Source organism: Stenella coeruleoalba (genome assembly GCF_951394435.1).
Source record: "Stenella coeruleoalba genome assembly, chromosome: 18".
Lineage (NCBI taxonomy): Eukaryota > Metazoa > Chordata > Mammalia > Artiodactyla > Delphinidae > Stenella > Stenella coeruleoalba.
Genome location: NC_137164.1, coordinates 76,153,969 through 76,170,608, shown reverse-complemented (window position 1 = coordinate 76,170,608; position 16,640 = coordinate 76,153,969). Strand labels below are relative to the sequence as shown.

The following is a 16,640-nucleotide window of genomic DNA, read 5'->3' as shown; positions in this document are numbered from 1 at the left end:
GGCCTGCACACAGAGGGCCAGCTGCCTGGTCACCCGGACAGAGGGCATCCACAGAGTCTGTGCCTATCACCTGATATTTCAAATGCATTTCTATGATTTTCACTGTCCTCAAGCTTTGTGATTGTCATTCCTGTCGTTGGTAGCTTTCCCTAAAAAAGACCCCCCCCCAAAAAAAAACAATTAGTGATTTTCTAGTAAAGAAGATACCATTAATAAAGTAAATATTAAATGATTTTAGAAATGGCAGAGGAACTGTCTCTGTAACGCAAAAATGCTCTTTTGTTTGTACTGAATGCATGTACAATATGAACCTCTATCTCAAACAAGAAATCGTAATACTAGACTCAAGAAATGAGCCAGCAAAAAGGTACAAGGCAGCAAACCAGAAAAAAAATTTCATCTGATGGGTTACTCTAAACATCAACAGCAGGACACAGAAACATTACACATCGTGATAAAAAAAACTAGCGTCTACAGTGGCTATTTTAAATGATGTTCTTTATGCAAAGGAAGCACAGATTTGCCTTAAAGAAATGCAGAGGAAGTTCCACGTCTGAAAGCAAAGTAAGGAGGAAATTGGAGCAAGAGGAACTGGACAGTAGCTGTGCGTGGTCGTCACCAGACGGGAAGTCGAGAGCTGTGCTGAGCGCTGCACAAAATGCAGAGAAGAGCAGCCAGCCCATCCGCTCTGACAACAGAGGGCCTGGGGAGGGGAGCGGGAACGCCCACGGAGAGGGGCCGGAAATGGGCCGGAAGGGACCAGCACAAATAACAGACACACCACGGAACGCGGTGGCCAAGCAAGTCCTCCGGGAAAGTCTCTCCCTGAGGACTGGGGCCAAGCCGCCCCCGAGAAGCAGGACTCTCAGTGGGGTGGCAGCGGGAGTCCTGCCCTGCAGAGGGCGCGCCAGCAATGCCACAGCCCACAGGCCTCCTGACGTCTACAGGGCGGGGGCCAGGGGTGACGCCGAGCATCCCACAGGGCACGAGGTGGTCTCCCCACCCCTCCCCTCCCGAGACAGGTATCATCCAGGCCACGGGCCACCGGGGCTCAGCAGGCGGGACAGGGTAGCACCGGCACAGCCGTGGTTAGATGCAGACACTACAGACGCCCTTCCAAGAGTCCTAAGGCACAGGGGTGACCAACAGCTCCGAGAACTCTCCAGGAAACAGAGCTGCAGGGCTGCATTCAGCGCAGCGGCAACCCCGGCGGACAGGACGTGCTCACTGTTGCTGGATGTAGCGCTTTTTAACACCCCTCAGAGCCAGAAATGAATACTGACAGTACGTGGACCGTGGGTCACAGCACTTGGAGAGAAAGCCCCCAGGAACCCGTGCACAGGGCGGGAGAACAGTGCTCTGCTGGTGGCATGGCAATGCCAACATCCTAGGGGCCTAAGCCTGCCCCAGACGGCAACCTTAACTCCTGCAGGTCAAAGCAGGGCCCCGACTCAGCCTCCTGGGTGTACAGCACGAAGCTGGAGAACACTGATGGAAAAGGACCAAGGCCACTTAAAGCGGGAGCCGCCAGTGTGGGGGAACCTGAGCAGGTGCTCCCTCAGCCAGACATCAGTCAGCGGCAGGCTTACAGATTAAGAGGTATTATTTTTCTAGGCTTGCCCGTGTACAGCTGCTTCCTCAATTTTAAAGTGCTCCTTGTGGAGTGTGCGATGACACTCCCCTTCGGGTGGCAAAGCTTTCTGTGCAGGTACAAACAAGCCACGGACACTCTGGACTCAGGACCCACTAGAGCTCTGGTCGGGGACAAAACAAACAATGTGCTGCATATGCAGAAACGCAGCTCGGAGAAAACAAAGGCCGACTCTGTTGAAACAGCATCTGGTGACTAGCCAGGCCTCGAAAAACTGATGGGAAAGGCAGAAGCTTCTGTAACTACACAGAGAGAAGGCAGTAAACCTTGCTAGAAGCTCCTACTAGACAGACAGAAAAAGCATAAAGCACTTAATACCACATTTGAAATTAGCGCACAAAAAAGAAAACATTTCCCCTTGCGTGTTCTTCTTAAATCAGCTCTCATATTCTCTCAAAGAAAATCAGAAAAATGATCAACAATAGAAAGGCTAAACGATCGTCCACTACCACGTACACCACCCGACGTGTGCCCAAGACCCACCTCGGCCGCGGGTCCCCCTCCAGCTAGCCCGCTGCTGTGCCCACCATGTACCAGCCGCCAGGAAAGAAGCGGCACACGACTTGGTGGCGACGGGCTGGCACCGCACCTCAGCAGTCTGTGTCCTGGGGGGCAGCTCCACAAATTTTAGTCTCCTTCTTTTTTTGCTTTGGATTAACACAAGTATCCTAATTTGCACGGTCACATCGAAATGCACAGACAGGACTTGTGTGCACGTATCTGAATGTAACACTATACATACAACACTACACGCAACCCACAAACAGATGCATGTAGTATTGAACACAAAACTCAAAACAAGCCTGGAAATGATTCTCAGATCCACAATAAACAATTAAATACAAATTTAAAATGTGTTTTACCTGGTATATAAAACCACTCATCCTAGGACTGGCAGACAACATTAGCAAAATATTTGGGAAGAGCAGAAGATATCGTTCATTCTTTTCCTAATGTAAAAGAGCAAATTCAAATAATTGTTTTAAAAACACGTATTTTACAGTTGTGAGAATATTTACAGTAGGCCTTAGGAAATATTATATCATACTTCCTGTTTAGATATTTCTCTCTACCAAATTTCATGAGCTAAATTAAATGGAAACAAAATTATGATAAATTCTTAGACTCACAAGTAGCTCACGTTAACATCTGTTTATAAAATCTGATTAAGGAGTTTAGCTCTGCCATTAACTCTTAATTAGTAAAATCTTCTTTCTGTGGTTGAGAGAAAATGGAGGAAAAGAACCTGTAAGCTTTTAGGGGCAGTGGGTGACCAGGTGGGCCCTTCAGGCTGAAGGAGGGTGGGCTAAAATGCAGAGATGGATTTAGTCCACTGGTAGACCCTGGCACTAACCTAAAATCCAACACGTCAACTCAGTGTTTCCACCCACCCCATAAACTTTACCCAATCTACATGAAGGACCTAAAAGCACTGTTTACATATTAAAACTCATCTGCTTCAATAGGTAAGAAAAGCCCCACAGAGACCACAGCCAAGGACAAACATTCCCAAGGAACTAAAAGGAGACACAGAAAGAGAAACGCAGGCAGCGCTTCCACGCGCCGCCATCGACACACTGCTCACAGAAGTGAAGGAACTGCTGGGAAGCCGTGCCCCGGGCAGGCGCCTCCCAAACCGGCCACGCACAGGAGCCCTAAGAAAGCCGTGCTGGGAATGGCGCTCGCGCACTGCGGTACCTCGCTCCCAGCGCACTGAATCAGGACCTGGGACATGTAAATGACGTTGCCCAGGGTCTTAATGTCATCCCCCTCCCAGCTCCGGATGGCTTCCGTCAGGATCTGCAGCTCCAGCTCCTTCCTTTTCCGTACTTCCTGACACTGCGCCTGAGAAGCACAGAACACCGTTAGAAGAAACGGGACTCTTGGAACCTTAGGTTCTGGCCATACTGCTTTGTATCTTACTTCTTAAGACAGATCACCTGGTGAACAATTTGCTTACTTCACAAGTACGGAATCAAGTCAAGAGAGACAAAACACGCAACAGCTCTAGAACGAGAAACACTTTTAGAAAAATATAGCCATTCCTGCCACTTTTAGAAGAAAAAACGTGGACTGGGCAAGAAAAGTATTTTCTGCTTTTACTAGTGAACGCAACAGAGAAGACTGAGAAGAGGGGAAGAAAGAGTAAGTTCCACTTGTGCTGTAAATAAGACACATATTCCAGAAACTCAAGTCAGTCAGACAGCCTGACAACAGATTAAAAAAACCAACAGCATTCCATTTCACACTCAGTCACTAAAGACACTGTGGGATGAGGTTAAAAACATGTTCTGAATCACTGTAAGTAGCTCTAGCATTATGTGGTGCCTTTTTAAAATTTAAACAATTATCATTTCATTTTCCTGGCGTCCACAGTCCAGTAAAGCCTGAGAGTTTACCAGCCATGGCATAACTACTATATATTTATTTTTATTTCATCAGAGTAAATCCAAATTATACTTCACAAGTAATTTTCTGCATTCGTTTGCCATAATAATGTCTGACGGGGAAAAAAAAACGTGATATGCTTAATCACTTACTGAAAGGTTTTTGAAGGCAGTCATGGATTTCTGAATATCTTGTCTATCTGGATGATAATCCTTTGAATAAAACAGCACACTATTAGCTTTCATAATGAAAAGATTTTCCTTAGAAAGGCGCTCTGTAGACTGGCGCGGGCCTTCCCTAGACTTTTCAACCTGGAACCTGTCCTATTCTTCGCAGCATTAAAGCGCCGTTTCTTAGTCCTCGAGGGGATCGTGGAGCAGAGGGATCTGGACCCTGCCCTGGGGAGGGAGGCCGGCACACGGCCATGCCCAGCCCTTACGGGCCTCTGCTGCTCTGGCACCAGAGGACAGAGGGAACAGCTGTGAAGAAGACTGGATGGGCTGCCCTTTGGGAAACGGTTCCCTACGGCCTAACCAAGCCAGTAACCTGAACCCAAATTTCTCCTGGGCCCACAGCCTGCTATCTGAACACAGAATAAATACGTATCATCAGCTGATTCTTTCACTGTTATTACTCTATGACTTATGTACTTCACAACACTGTAAGTACGCATTCCTGATATGACACCTCAACACTATGAGCGTTTTCTAGTGACGGGAAAATCCCCCGTCAGCAGCAGTGGGTGGAGAGGAACTGAAGGAGCAGACGCTTTTCTACAGCTGAGATAAGGGAAAGCAAGTTCACATTTAACAATGTCATTCTGAAAACCCTGAGTTACGGCCGCTGGTTAAACCCCCTCTGCAGGCTCTGGCCCAGGAGCCCTCTCCCGGGCGTGGCTGGCTGGCAGGCGGGGCTGGCACACGTACCTCCATGTGTCTCTCCAGCTCCTTGAGCAGCGCAGGGTACTTGTCCAGGCGCATGAACGGCTTGCTGAGGCCGGTGGTCAGCACGAGAATGCCTGGGCTGCTGGCGCCCTTCATCTCCATGAACTCGCCCAGCTCTTCACTGACCACGCGCAGCCACGCGGGGAGGGAGAAGAGGCCACCGTTAGAGCCCAGAAGGGCCGCGCCCCCGCCCCAGTCCCACCAGGACTACGAAGTACCACGCGGTGTCCCCGACGGTTCAGAGGCTACCGCTGTCACAGCCCAACACGTGCTGGTTATCTCCAAACACCAGAGGGGCGATCCCCACACAGCTCATGTTCTCGCCCTCAGTCTGAGCAAAACCACGTGCGCGTAACACAGAGCACCTGTGGTTTCCCAGCCACCACCCCCCCACCCACCCCCCATCACGAAAGGCCACCTCAGCGAGGCACTTTCCTGTGGAAGAGTGTGAATGTGAGTGGCCTCCTAAGCGCAAGAACAGGGCCCCGTTACCTGGAACCTCAAGACAGTAAAACGTGTCAGGAGATGCGTCCCAACTCCCACCAACTGAATCATGGCGCTGACCCTCCAGGTGCTTTAGTCCCCGAAGGCGGCTGCATGATGCAGCGCGATAAAGTAACTCACACATCCTCGGGCTTTAAACTTTCAAAAGCATTTTCGCATCATCATTTCATTTAACCCTCCCAGTGCGTGTGAAGAAAGTTTTCCGCATCTGTAGGTGAGGACACCTAGTATACGCTCAGAAGCTAACTCAGCTCTAAAAGCACGTCTTCAATACCGTACTCCTCCTCTGTCACCCTCACCCTCACCACCTTCCACCTAACGCTCCAGTGGCAACGCCCTCCTGAGCTGCCCCACATCGTGCCCTGTGCCGCCCTGGGGTCTCCAGTTCAGGAAGACCCCAGGAAGATCGGGGGCGCAGCTGTGGGTCAAGCTCTGTCACCCACACATTTGTGGCTCACGTCTGTGACTGAAACTCTGTGCTTCTGTCTCTGCACTGAGGGACAGATGACGTTTATAAAGGGTCCATGGGAGGAAGCCAGTCTATGCCCCTCACTGCTGCCGAGACGTGTCCCTCCAGACACCGGGGGACGGAGGTCACCTGGAATGCAGGCTGTGAGAAGAGGCGGCACCCACCCACTGGGAGGGCGGGACAACCTCGGGGTCCTGAAGAATCACCGAGCCCATCCCCTCTGGGTGCCGGTCAGCTGAACCCGCCTCACGCCTCACCTCCACCCCCAGCTGTACGTGGCCGCCCGCCCAAGCTTCCTAGGACCAGCAGCCCCACTGATGGCTCCTGGCGAAAAACGCGCGGTATTCAGGCTAAACCGTCTGAAACTGCTAGTTCAAAAGCGGTGAATGCGAGAGTCTCCTACGGTACAACCTAGAGTGACTTTCTGTGGGAGGCGTGACAGCAGAGCTGGTGCTGGCACTGCCCACCTCTTACTCTCAACCCTGCACATCGATTCTGCTGACATATCCAAAGGGGAAGGTACCTGACCCGACTAAACCAGCTCAGAAACAAAAGCTTCCAAATGTCAGGCTGCAAACAAATTCATCAACCCCTGGGAAATCAGCCTTATGTCTCTCAAGCAGTAAGACCTCTCTCGGAGACAGCTCCTGTCTGTGCTGGGGCTCGCGACAACGTGGGTGGCCTGAGCCGGAGCGCGTCCTGGCTGCGTACGAAGAGTGACAGGACAGCATAGTTAACAGCACTGCCATCTACCTACCTACCTATACATAGTTTTCTTCAAAAATCAACCTTTTAAATAAATATACATACACATTTAGGAGCTATGATCAAAATCAAAGCAAATCATAAAACGGGAAAATGTTCACAAAGTCCTCGTTATAACAACTCAGCATATACAATACACATTTTTCCCACTTCCATCAGAAGGAAGGCTTCATGACGAGTTCCTTCCTGCGAGACAGCCTGCCACGGTGGTGCAATTTAAAATATTTAGCACAGAAGCGGCCTAACTACTTCTAGGGCTCTATGTGCACACGCGCTTGCATAGGCAACACGACCCAACACCTCTGTGCACAGAACTCTGTGCTTTCGAAGAACGGTTTTCCCGGAAAACCACAGGGCTGGGCTTCCGAAGCCAGGCAGGCGATGCTCCGGGACCCTGCTGTGGGGCAGCCTGGCGCTGGCACCGCTGTGCACGGTTCCGTGCTCTGCCATCACCCTGCCTTCCCCTCCTTGCAGGGCTGGCTCTTCCAAGCCTGACCCTCAGGGCTGCCTCCTGGCCCACCTCCCCAAGCTCGGGCAGAGGAGACGCACAGGCAGGAGCGCACGTCAGGGAGAGGGACAGAGCAGGGGCAACGGCACCGGACACGCACTGTGCATCCTTCCCGCCCACGCCACCCCGGGCCTGAGACAGGGGTCATCGTGCACATCTGCAGACGGGAGCCACTGCCAACAGCGGCCGAGCCCAGGCGGGGCCCCCTACCCACGCGCGGCCGCTCCACGTCTTGTGCCCACCACGCCCGCCCTAGCCCTCAAACATTTTCACTCGGAAACGTGCGCCTCTTCAGATCAGCCCAGCCATCCCTAACATGCGAGCAGAGAGAAATGATGGCTTTATGGAGGAGACATTTATATTTTACCAGCATTTCTCTGAATGTTGAACAAAGGATCAAGCAGAGTCCCATAAAAATGAAGCTTAATGATACTAACAGTACATTTCGACTCCTTTAAATATAATCCAGTTGGGGCCTTTTCTACCACAAGGAAAATCGTCAAAAAGTCTCTTCAGGCCATTTTTGATATTTCAGTATTATACGTGCAATTTCATAACCATAGTTATGGCAGACAATAATGAATAAAACTAAGCAAGTTATCCTCATCACCCACCCCCCAAAATTCCCTACAACTAAAAATTCATGTGAAATTTTTGCAAAAGCAAAAGTAACTTCTTTTAATATTCACATGACAGCCTTGCAATGCCAGACACGTGCACAGTTAAGAAAGGAAACTGAACTTTTTATAAATCTTTATAGATCACTGAAATAGTTTTTTTTTTTAGTTTTAAAAACAAATTTAGTACTACAATAAAACCAGACAAAACGGCTGGTTACAGCTTTTCTGACAAAACAAAGGCTCTTTCAGCATAATTTCTACTGAGGCCGGCGATCCTTACACAGCGTACCTCCTCCATATTTACTGAAATGACACCATGGGCCGCAAGACGGCAACCAGGGGAACACACAGAGAGCCATCAAGTAGCCCAGCAAAAAGCCACAGTTAAAGTGCTGGAAAAAACGAAACCCGTAATTCACTCAAAACAGGCAGCCATGAGACTATTAGGCTACTATCATATGATAATGCAAAAGGTACACGTCAGTTATAATTCAACAGAGCTGGTGCTTCTTTTTTTTGCCATCCAAGGGCAGCTGAACTTTTTTTTTTTTAAACATCTTTATTGGAGTATAATTGCTTTACAATGGTGCATTAGCTTCTGCTGTGTAACAAAGTGAATCAGCCATATGTATACATATATCCCCATATCCCCTCCCTCTTGAGCCTCCCTCCCACCCTCCCTATCCCACCCCTCTAGGTGGTCACAAAGTACCGAGCTGATCTCCCTGTGCTATGCGGCTGCTTCCCACTGGCTATCTATTTTATGTTTGGTAGTGTATATATGTCCATGCCACTCTCTCACTTCATCCCAGCCTCCCCTTCACCCCGTGTCCCCCAGTCCATTCTCAACGTCTGCGTCTTTATTCTTCCCCTGCCAACTAGGTTCATCAGTACCACTTTTTCAGATTCCATATATATGTGTTAGCATAAGGTATTTTTCTCTTTCTGACTTCCTTCACTCTGTGGGACAGACTCTCGGTCTATCCACCTCACTACAAATAACTCAATTTCGTTTCTTTTTATGGCTGAGTAATAGTCCATTGTGTATATGTGCCACATCTTCTTTATCCATTCTTCTGTCAATGGGCATTTCAGTTGCTTTCATGACATGGCTATTGTATATAGTGCTGCAGTGAACATTGTGGTACATGACCCTTTTGAATTATGGTTTTCTCAGGGTATATGCCCAGTAGTGGGATTGCTGGGTCGTATGGTAGTTCTATTTGTAGTTTTTTAAGGAACCTCCATACTGTTCTCCATAGTGGCTGTACTAATTCACATTCCCACCAACAGTGCCAAGAGGGTTCCCTTTTCTCCACACCCTCTCCAGCATTTGTTGTTTGTAGATTTTCTAATGATGCCCATTCTACCTGGTGTGAGGTGATACCTCACTGTAGTTTTGATTTGCATTTCTCTAATACTTAGGGATGTTGAGCATCTTCTCATGTGCCTCTTGGCCATCTGTATGTCCTCTTTGGCGAAATGTCTATTTAGGTCTTCTGCCCATTTTTCAATCGGATTGTTTGTTTTTTTGATACTGAGCTGTTTGTATATTTTGGAGATTAATCCTTTGTCCTTTGTTTCATTTGCAAATATTTCCTCCCATCCTGAGGGTTGTCTTTTTGTCTTGTTTATGGTTTCCTTTGCTGTGCAAAAGCTTTTAAGTTTCATTCGGTCCCATTTGTTTATTTTTGTTTTTATTTCCGTTACCCCAGGAGGTGGGTCAAAAAGGATCTTGCTGGCTTTGCAGACGCTGCCACCCCAGAACCTCCCGCGCTGGCCAACCATGGTCAACCCTACCGTGTTCTTTGACATCGCCGTCAACGGCGAGCCCTTGGGCCGCGTCTCCTTCGAGATAAGGGACCTGGAAACCAAGAAGTGACTGCTCATCCAATCCATAAAGCTACGTTAACAGATTGGAGCTGTTTGCAGACAAAGTTCCAAAGACAGTAGAAAACTTTCGTGCTCTGAGCACTGGGGAGAAAGGCTTTGGTTATAAAGGTTCCTGCTTTCACAGAATAATTCCGGCATTTATGTGCCAGGGTGGTGACTTCACATGCCATAATGGCACTGGTGGCAAGTCCATCTACGGGGAGAAATTTGATGACGAGAATTTCCTCCTGAAGCATACGGGTCCTGGCATCTTGTCCATGGCAAATGCTGGCCCCAACACAAATGGTTCCCAGTTTTTCATCTGCACTGCCAAGACTGAGTGGTTGGATGGCAAGCATGTGGTCTCTGGCAAGGTGAAAGAGGGCACGAATACTGTGGAAGCCACGGAGCGCTTGGCATCCAGGAATGGCAAGACCAGCAAGAAGATCACCATTGCTGACTGTGGACAAATCTAATAATAAGTTTGACTTGTGTTTTATCTTAAAAAAAAAAAAAAAAAAAAAAGAATCTTGCTGTGATTTATGTCACAGAGTAGAACTGATGGTTCTGTATATACATTTTCAAGATTCATACTCAGAATTCAAACTAACACAATGTAAGGATCATAAGACTGTAAATAAGACTTTAAAACTGCTAAACACTACGTTTAAATCAATGCTGAAAAAGTATATTGACATATATACACTAACATGTATGAAATAGATAACTAATAAGAACCTGCTGTATAAAAAAATAAAATTAAATTTAAGAAGAAAAAAGTATATTCAAGCAAAAAAACAGATTTATCTACCCCTAAGTGTGGCGGCTTTTAAGACTAGAACAAACGTAGGGAAGCGGGAAAGAGGCCACAAGCTAGGGTCCCAGAATGGAAAGTGAAGGCCGACAGAGGCCACCAGCCCGCCGCGAGCCTCCTCTCAACCCCCCGACTTACGCTTCAGAAGCAGGGTCTGACGTGCGGGCGGAGTGGGCGCTCTCGCTGCCCCAGGACCTCAGGAGGGCACACAGGCAGCGCATCCTGCGGCCTCCACGCTCTCCCGCCGTCTCCGGGCTCACAGGCCCAGAGCCTGACCTCAGTCCACCCGCCTCCCGCTCCGGGACTCGCCACGTGGAGGAGGGCAGAGGTCCCCACTCAGCGCCGCATCTGTATTCTCTCCCTGCTATTCTGGGGAAAAGCTCCACTGAGGTTTCAGCTACGACACAAGCAGTCATTAACGTAATAGTACAGAAGAGAGGAAAACAGCACAGGCTTGCGAGCATTCCCCTTGAACGTCTACACATTTTAGGAAACTTCAACAGTCTGAACTGCTTTAAATGTCACCTTCAGCACGAGCCTCACATCCACCCTCTTTTCATACTTTCAACCCACCCCTAGGGGATCAACCCCTGACCAAAAGGGGGAAGGAGAGAGCAAAATTGAAAAGGTGTGCAATTTTACCCTAACATTCTATTTGCTGTTCATCTCCCCCATGGCTGTGTCAGCAATTCCTGAGGAATTTTCAGAGACACAAATGTAATCTCTGCATTTCACCGGTGTGGAAATTCCATTTAACTTGTCGTTCTCAGGAGTGGATGCCGGAGCATGTAACTGCATCCATGCTTCACGGTTTAACTAGGAAGGTACATGCTAACACTGCCCACGCTCCCAGAAGCGTGAGGAAGAAGAAGACCCGACGGGTTTTTCATTTCTGTGGTCGCCGTGTATCCTAGTCTCTCTTCTTTCCATCACCGTGTCAAAGACTGCTTGCTTCGCTGCAGGACTGGAAATGCTTTACTACAAATGGAGGTTCAGTATTTAAGCACACGGAGCAGCAGTAAACACCCAGAGTCCAGATAAGACAATAAAGCAGTTCGCATTATTGAGCCTTCATCGCATTATTGAGCCTTCATCGTGCTCAGTCGACAGTTTACATGTTCTGCTTCACGCCTACAGTACCCTATGGCCAGCGCTCTCAGAGAAGAGGGGTGACCTCCTGAGACCCATCTGCTTCAGAGAGGCAATGCGGGCTCAAACCAGGTCTGACGGACCCAGAGGCCCTGCCACCAGGCCCACACAACCCAGGCGCACACACAGGGATGCTACGCTGCCACCTCAGCTCAATCTCAGCAATGCCTGCTTCCCAGCACAGTTTCTAAGCTTTAAACCGAAATACTTAGGAGTAAGCTGAGGTTAAATATTTAAATCACAAGCACAGTGGCGTTTACCCTGATGCGACGAACACAACTTCTTCACTTATGGGTTAAACAATGACTGAACTGCTATTTATGGCTGAACTGCCGTTTTCAGAAGAAACCATAAATATTTTCTAAAACACTTATTAATACAAACGTGTGCCCTTCTGGGAGCAGAAACAGAGCCTCATCACCCACTCCGTCTGCAGGCTGAGCCCGCGGTCCTCGCCGCAGCCCAGGGTGCCCAGCCCTCCTCCAGGACACAGGTACGGCCTTGTCTCACCAAACAAGCAGGAAGTCAATCTGTCCACTGTTTCACTTGTTTCACCGCTGCTTCGGGGTGAAAAGCTAAAGCTAACAGTCTCCAGCTTCACGTTTTCCTAAGAAATCCAGGCCTCACTGTGAATGCACATTTACTCCTACAGCAAGCGTACTTCTGTCTCACGTGGTCTGGTGTTTACGCGCTGAGGAACGCCATTCCAGCAGCCCGGACTCAGCCTGCAGCCGCATTCCAGAACACTTACCAGCTCCTCCAACCCACTGTCCAAGGGTATGAGCTGAAGGGGAGACTTCAAAACACATCCTTTTCTATTATAAAAGCACTAAGCAGGATTTCAAAGACTCCCAACCAGTACTTCTCAGGCACTAATTCCGAGGGTAATTAAAATGATCATCTTTGAATAAACGCGTGAATGTTCGCACTGCACTGCACGTACTATCTGACAGAAACGAGCTGCTCCGAGGGGACCCCATGACGCCACTCCCCGCTCGGGGAAGCAAGTCCCGGAGACGCACCTGTGCTCCGTGAGGACGCTCACTGCAGACGGGTGGTTGGCACAATACGCAAGGTACAAGGTCTTCATCTGCGGCATCAGGTTTAGAAAGCAGCCTCCGACTCTCTGCTGAGCTTCAGGCATCCTGGAGAGGAGAGGCACAAGGGAACCATCCTGAGTGCCACAGACAGTGGTGGACGTGGGAACCATGCGGGAGGAGGGCCTGTGCACCACCCCACAGAAACGACACACACGAGTCCCAGACTGTATGTGCTCTGAACACGAGCCAGCGGGGGGAGAGACCTGCCTTGGAAGCCGCCCTGCCATAAAGCAGCCAACCAAGCCCGTCCTTTTCTCCAGCGTCCAGACGCCAGGACCTGTGCACAAGCCCAGGATTCCTTGGGCAGTGAGAAAAATAATGCCATGAAGCCTTCAATTGTGTGTAAAATAAGGAGAAATATAATGTGGTTACTTGGTCGGTAAGGTTTTCTACTGAAGGAGCATCACGACAGGCAGGTGAGAAAATACAACAGCCCTCTTTCCCTTTGGGTGAAGGCTGGAGGGAGTCAGCGGTAGGCAGAGAGACAAGCATGCCCATGGAACCTACAGGCAATCATCGTCATCATCACTGACGTGGGAAAAAGACGCGTCCAGAGCAGGAAGGGCACCTTAATCCTGGGGGAGGACGGGCCAGCTGTCAACAGCATTTCCCTAACGCAGCGGCCTAACCCTGACCGGGCGTGTGCTGCTTCTTGCGAGTTTCACTGCTCAGTTCATTGACTCAGACCTGAAGCCACAGTTAGCTAGCACCTGCACTTTTAGCAGACTCTTCTCCAGTGTGAACTTAGCCCTAAGTGGGTTTTTAATAGCCTTCAGGGATTAGTCACAGTTCTGTGTATCTGCAGGAGAAACAGTCACTGACTCAACAAATTAACTTCAACCATTCATTCAGGCACTGCGAACAGATTAAAAACAGAGAAAGAAATGATCTCTACCTAAAAAGTGACTGCAGTCTTTTAGGGGAATACAAAACAAGTTCAAAAATGAACTGACTATAAGACAGAGATGGTGTCTCAATTTTCTGAGACGCAAACTGCAGCAGCGCTCAGAGGAGGACAGTACACACCTCCAGGAGAGGGAAGAAGACCGGCGTCCTTTCCAAGTCACCAAGGACCAGGCATCACACGCAGCCAAGCACGCCTTCCTCAAAGACACAGTGAGGCTACCTGCTTGCTACCAGGGTCCAGGCACCTAAGACACATCTATCGAGACTATGACACACTGCATTTGAGCAGGCGATGGTCATACTCAGACACAGTGAAACAGGAGGAGGCTGGCTTCTACAACCAGAAATCCAGCAGGGAACCCCGACTGCCCAGCTGAGGGGACTGAAAGCAACGGCAATCATGGGACGTCAGAGTTTGGCCAACAAAAACAGAACACTGCCGGAGACAGGGCACAGGAAGACGAGAGATGCACTATCTACATGATGGAGTTACTGCAACGGCATACACACTGCTCAGCGCTGGGCTACACGCTGTCGTGACGTCACTTCCCACCTGGTCCAGCACCACAGCCCCAATGCACTCAAAGGAGAATGTAGTTAAAATCTAGGTCTAGGGACTTTCATTTCTTACATGTCCATGGATTATATACGGACAATGACTTCACTATACAAGGTTTTCTTTCTCTTTTCTTTCCTTCCTTCCTTTTTCTTTCTTTCTTTCTTTTGACCTGTTGAGCCTTGGTCCTAGAGTTTGATGACCTCTCTTGGACCAGTTCTGCAGGAATTCACTACACTTGCCCCCCATCAGTTTATAGAGCCCTCATAATCCATCAGCTCGCCAGAAGGCACCAGCAGACAGAGCTCAGAAAGGTTACATGGGCAGTCCTAACACGGAGCCCAGGTCTTGTGCCAACACGCCTCACACGTAACACCGCCTAGAGCACTGAAATAACGGGGCACACAAAACTCACAGAGACCATCAACGTGGAATATGACTTAAGAACTGAAACAGAGGATCTTCACTGTGGTTCTCTCTTGTGCTTCTAGAGGTGGTTTTTAGAGCATGACAACGTGTAGGCAGGGCCCCCAGTGGCTGTGGAGGCCACAGGGCTGCTTGTCAGCCGCATCTACCTGCAGCCTCCTGGTGGCCCAACGCCCAGCTCTGACCATGGGTACGGGGTCAGCAGTGGTCTGATAAGTATGGTTTTACCACTGACCTGATGACAGGAGGGATGTTACTAATGGCCTGATAACAGGTGGTTGTTACCAATCAGTGGTCTGATAAGGGGGGTGTTATCAACCGAGGATCTGATAACAGGTGAGGCGTTATCAATGGTCTGATAATAAGAGGCGGGGTGACACAAACAGTCCAGCCAATAGTCTCTGTAGCAAGAGGGGATAGCCAAGGGCCTTTCTCCTTCCCTAGAGTAAAAAGGAATGAATCCCAGGAAAAACCTGAGAAATCAGAACTGCTACACCATTTCCCCCGCAGAGCACATTTATTCCTGCCGGTAATGCCAGCTGGACAGACAGGGGGTTCACAGTCCGGTAACCACCGATTTCCAAGGGGACACGAAGATCAGCACGACGGCACGGCTGCGCGCCAGGTGAGCCTCAGGTGAGCCTCAGGTGAGCCTCAGCACGCAGTTCGCAGACAGCATCGAGAGAGGTGTCTACACGAGTGGCCACAAGCGCCCACTCGCAGGAGCCTCAGGGGCCGCCGGCAGCCCCCGGCAAGTCCTCTCCTGCTCAACCCCAAACCCTAAACGTGGACGACCCTCCTAAGGGTGCCAGAGCCCCGGGAAGGGGCAGCATCTGAGGCTCTGGCGGGAGGAGTCCCTTCCCACCAGCCAGCAGCTCTCTCAGGCTCCCCGCCCCGGGCCATCTGCCCGAGTCCCCGCACACGCCACTGGTCTGCCTCACTTTCTGAATTCCCTAGACTCTTAAGGTTCTAGTGCTGGACATGTGCTTTGAAATCACGTTTCTATGGAAGCTTGCAGTCTCAACAAGTAAGGAAATTATGGCAAGAGCTACTCAGGGGCCTCCCAGGTGACAGCATGGCGGGCCAGGGGCAGAAGGTCAGCTTCTGACGCGGAGTCCACCGTGGAGACTCCGCCACTGAGGTCAGAGGTGATTCCCATGATCGGAATCACCTGGGTCAGTGCGCCATCAACCCCAAATCACCTCCAAATAGGCTCAAGTCCTACGCTCTGCTCTTTAGTAAGGACGCGGCCCAGGCAAAACCAGACCTGCGCTCTGCATCTGAGCCCGTCTATTCTACAGAGTCGAATATTATCTCTGGGTCACCCATGCCTGCTATTATTTGGATGGTTCAAAAAACAACTTTCAAACAAAATGAACTACATCCTCTCGTTCAAATTTGTATTTTGATAATAATCTAAAACAAATACTATTTTACTGTGAAAATGTTACAGTAATGGTCCGTTATAAAAATGAATTTATTTATATCTTAAGATACACTTTATAATTAACTTTTGAACAAAATCAGTACACAATGTGTATTTAACCAACAGCAATTACACTACATGCTTATTTATTAAATACTTTCTTCTACAAGCCGAAGGCCTACAACACAGGAGAACTGACGGGCACTCAGTCTACAATACGCTAAAGAGGAGTCTGCAGTAAACGAGGCGCAATGTGCAGGTGAAGAAACGCGGGGAGAGGGGCAGGCTGGGACTGGGACTGACTGTGTCCACTGGGCTGAAGGAACCAGCGGGGTTTCAGTAAGACGAACAGCAGGAGGAAGTGGATCCAAACGGAGGGGACAGCAGGCAGGGCTGGGTGGGGGGTCACCTCTCAGCAGCCCTGCTCCCCGCCCCAAGGGTGGCGGGCAGTGACAGAGGCCGGCACAAGGCGGGGAAGGAGCGGGAGAGACGGGCGGGAGCCCCTCGGGGAGGGACCCCGTCAGACTGCCACCACGCGGGAG

The 16,640-nt window shown here is 49.6% G+C and overlaps 2 protein-coding genes across 7 annotated transcripts in view; one reads left to right on the top strand and one right to left on the bottom strand.

The window, feature by feature from the left end:
* Positions 1-16,640, bottom strand: part of ARHGEF7 (Rho guanine nucleotide exchange factor 7) — a 362,900-nt gene that overhangs the window by 258,152 nt on the left and 88,108 nt on the right. For all 5 annotated transcript variants that reach the window (XR_013824848.1, XR_013824849.1, XM_079902929.1 and 2 more), the window contains 6 exons: positions 12,707-12,829; positions 4,966-5,104; positions 4,192-4,251; positions 3,350-3,496; positions 2,515-2,601; positions 71-149 (listed from right to left, as the gene is read on the bottom strand). Coding sequence is in view for 3 of the 5 variants with exons in the window: in XM_079902929.1 (XP_079759055.1) it covers positions 71-149; positions 2,515-2,601; positions 3,350-3,496; positions 4,192-4,251; positions 4,966-5,104; positions 12,707-12,829 (635 nt within the window). In the remaining 2 variants the exon portion in view is untranslated. The remainder of the gene's footprint in view (positions 1-70; positions 150-2,514; positions 2,602-3,349; positions 3,497-4,191; positions 4,252-4,965; positions 5,105-12,706; positions 12,830-16,640) is intronic.
* On the top strand, positions 5,451-12,695 carry LOC307176595 (peptidyl-prolyl cis-trans isomerase A-like). 2 transcript variants are annotated; one of them, XM_079902931.1, is made up of 2 exons: positions 5,451-9,727; positions 9,765-12,695. In XM_079902931.1, the coding sequence occupies exons 1-2, from the start codon at positions 9,294-9,296 to the stop codon at positions 10,195-10,197; spliced, it is 867 nt and encodes a 288-aa protein (XP_079759057.1). In that variant the 5' UTR covers positions 5,451-9,293; the 3' UTR covers positions 10,198-12,695. The 2 variants fall into 2 exon arrangements, with proteins under 2 accessions (XP_079759057.1, XP_079759056.1); XM_079902930.1 differs by having other exon boundaries at positions 5,451-12,695.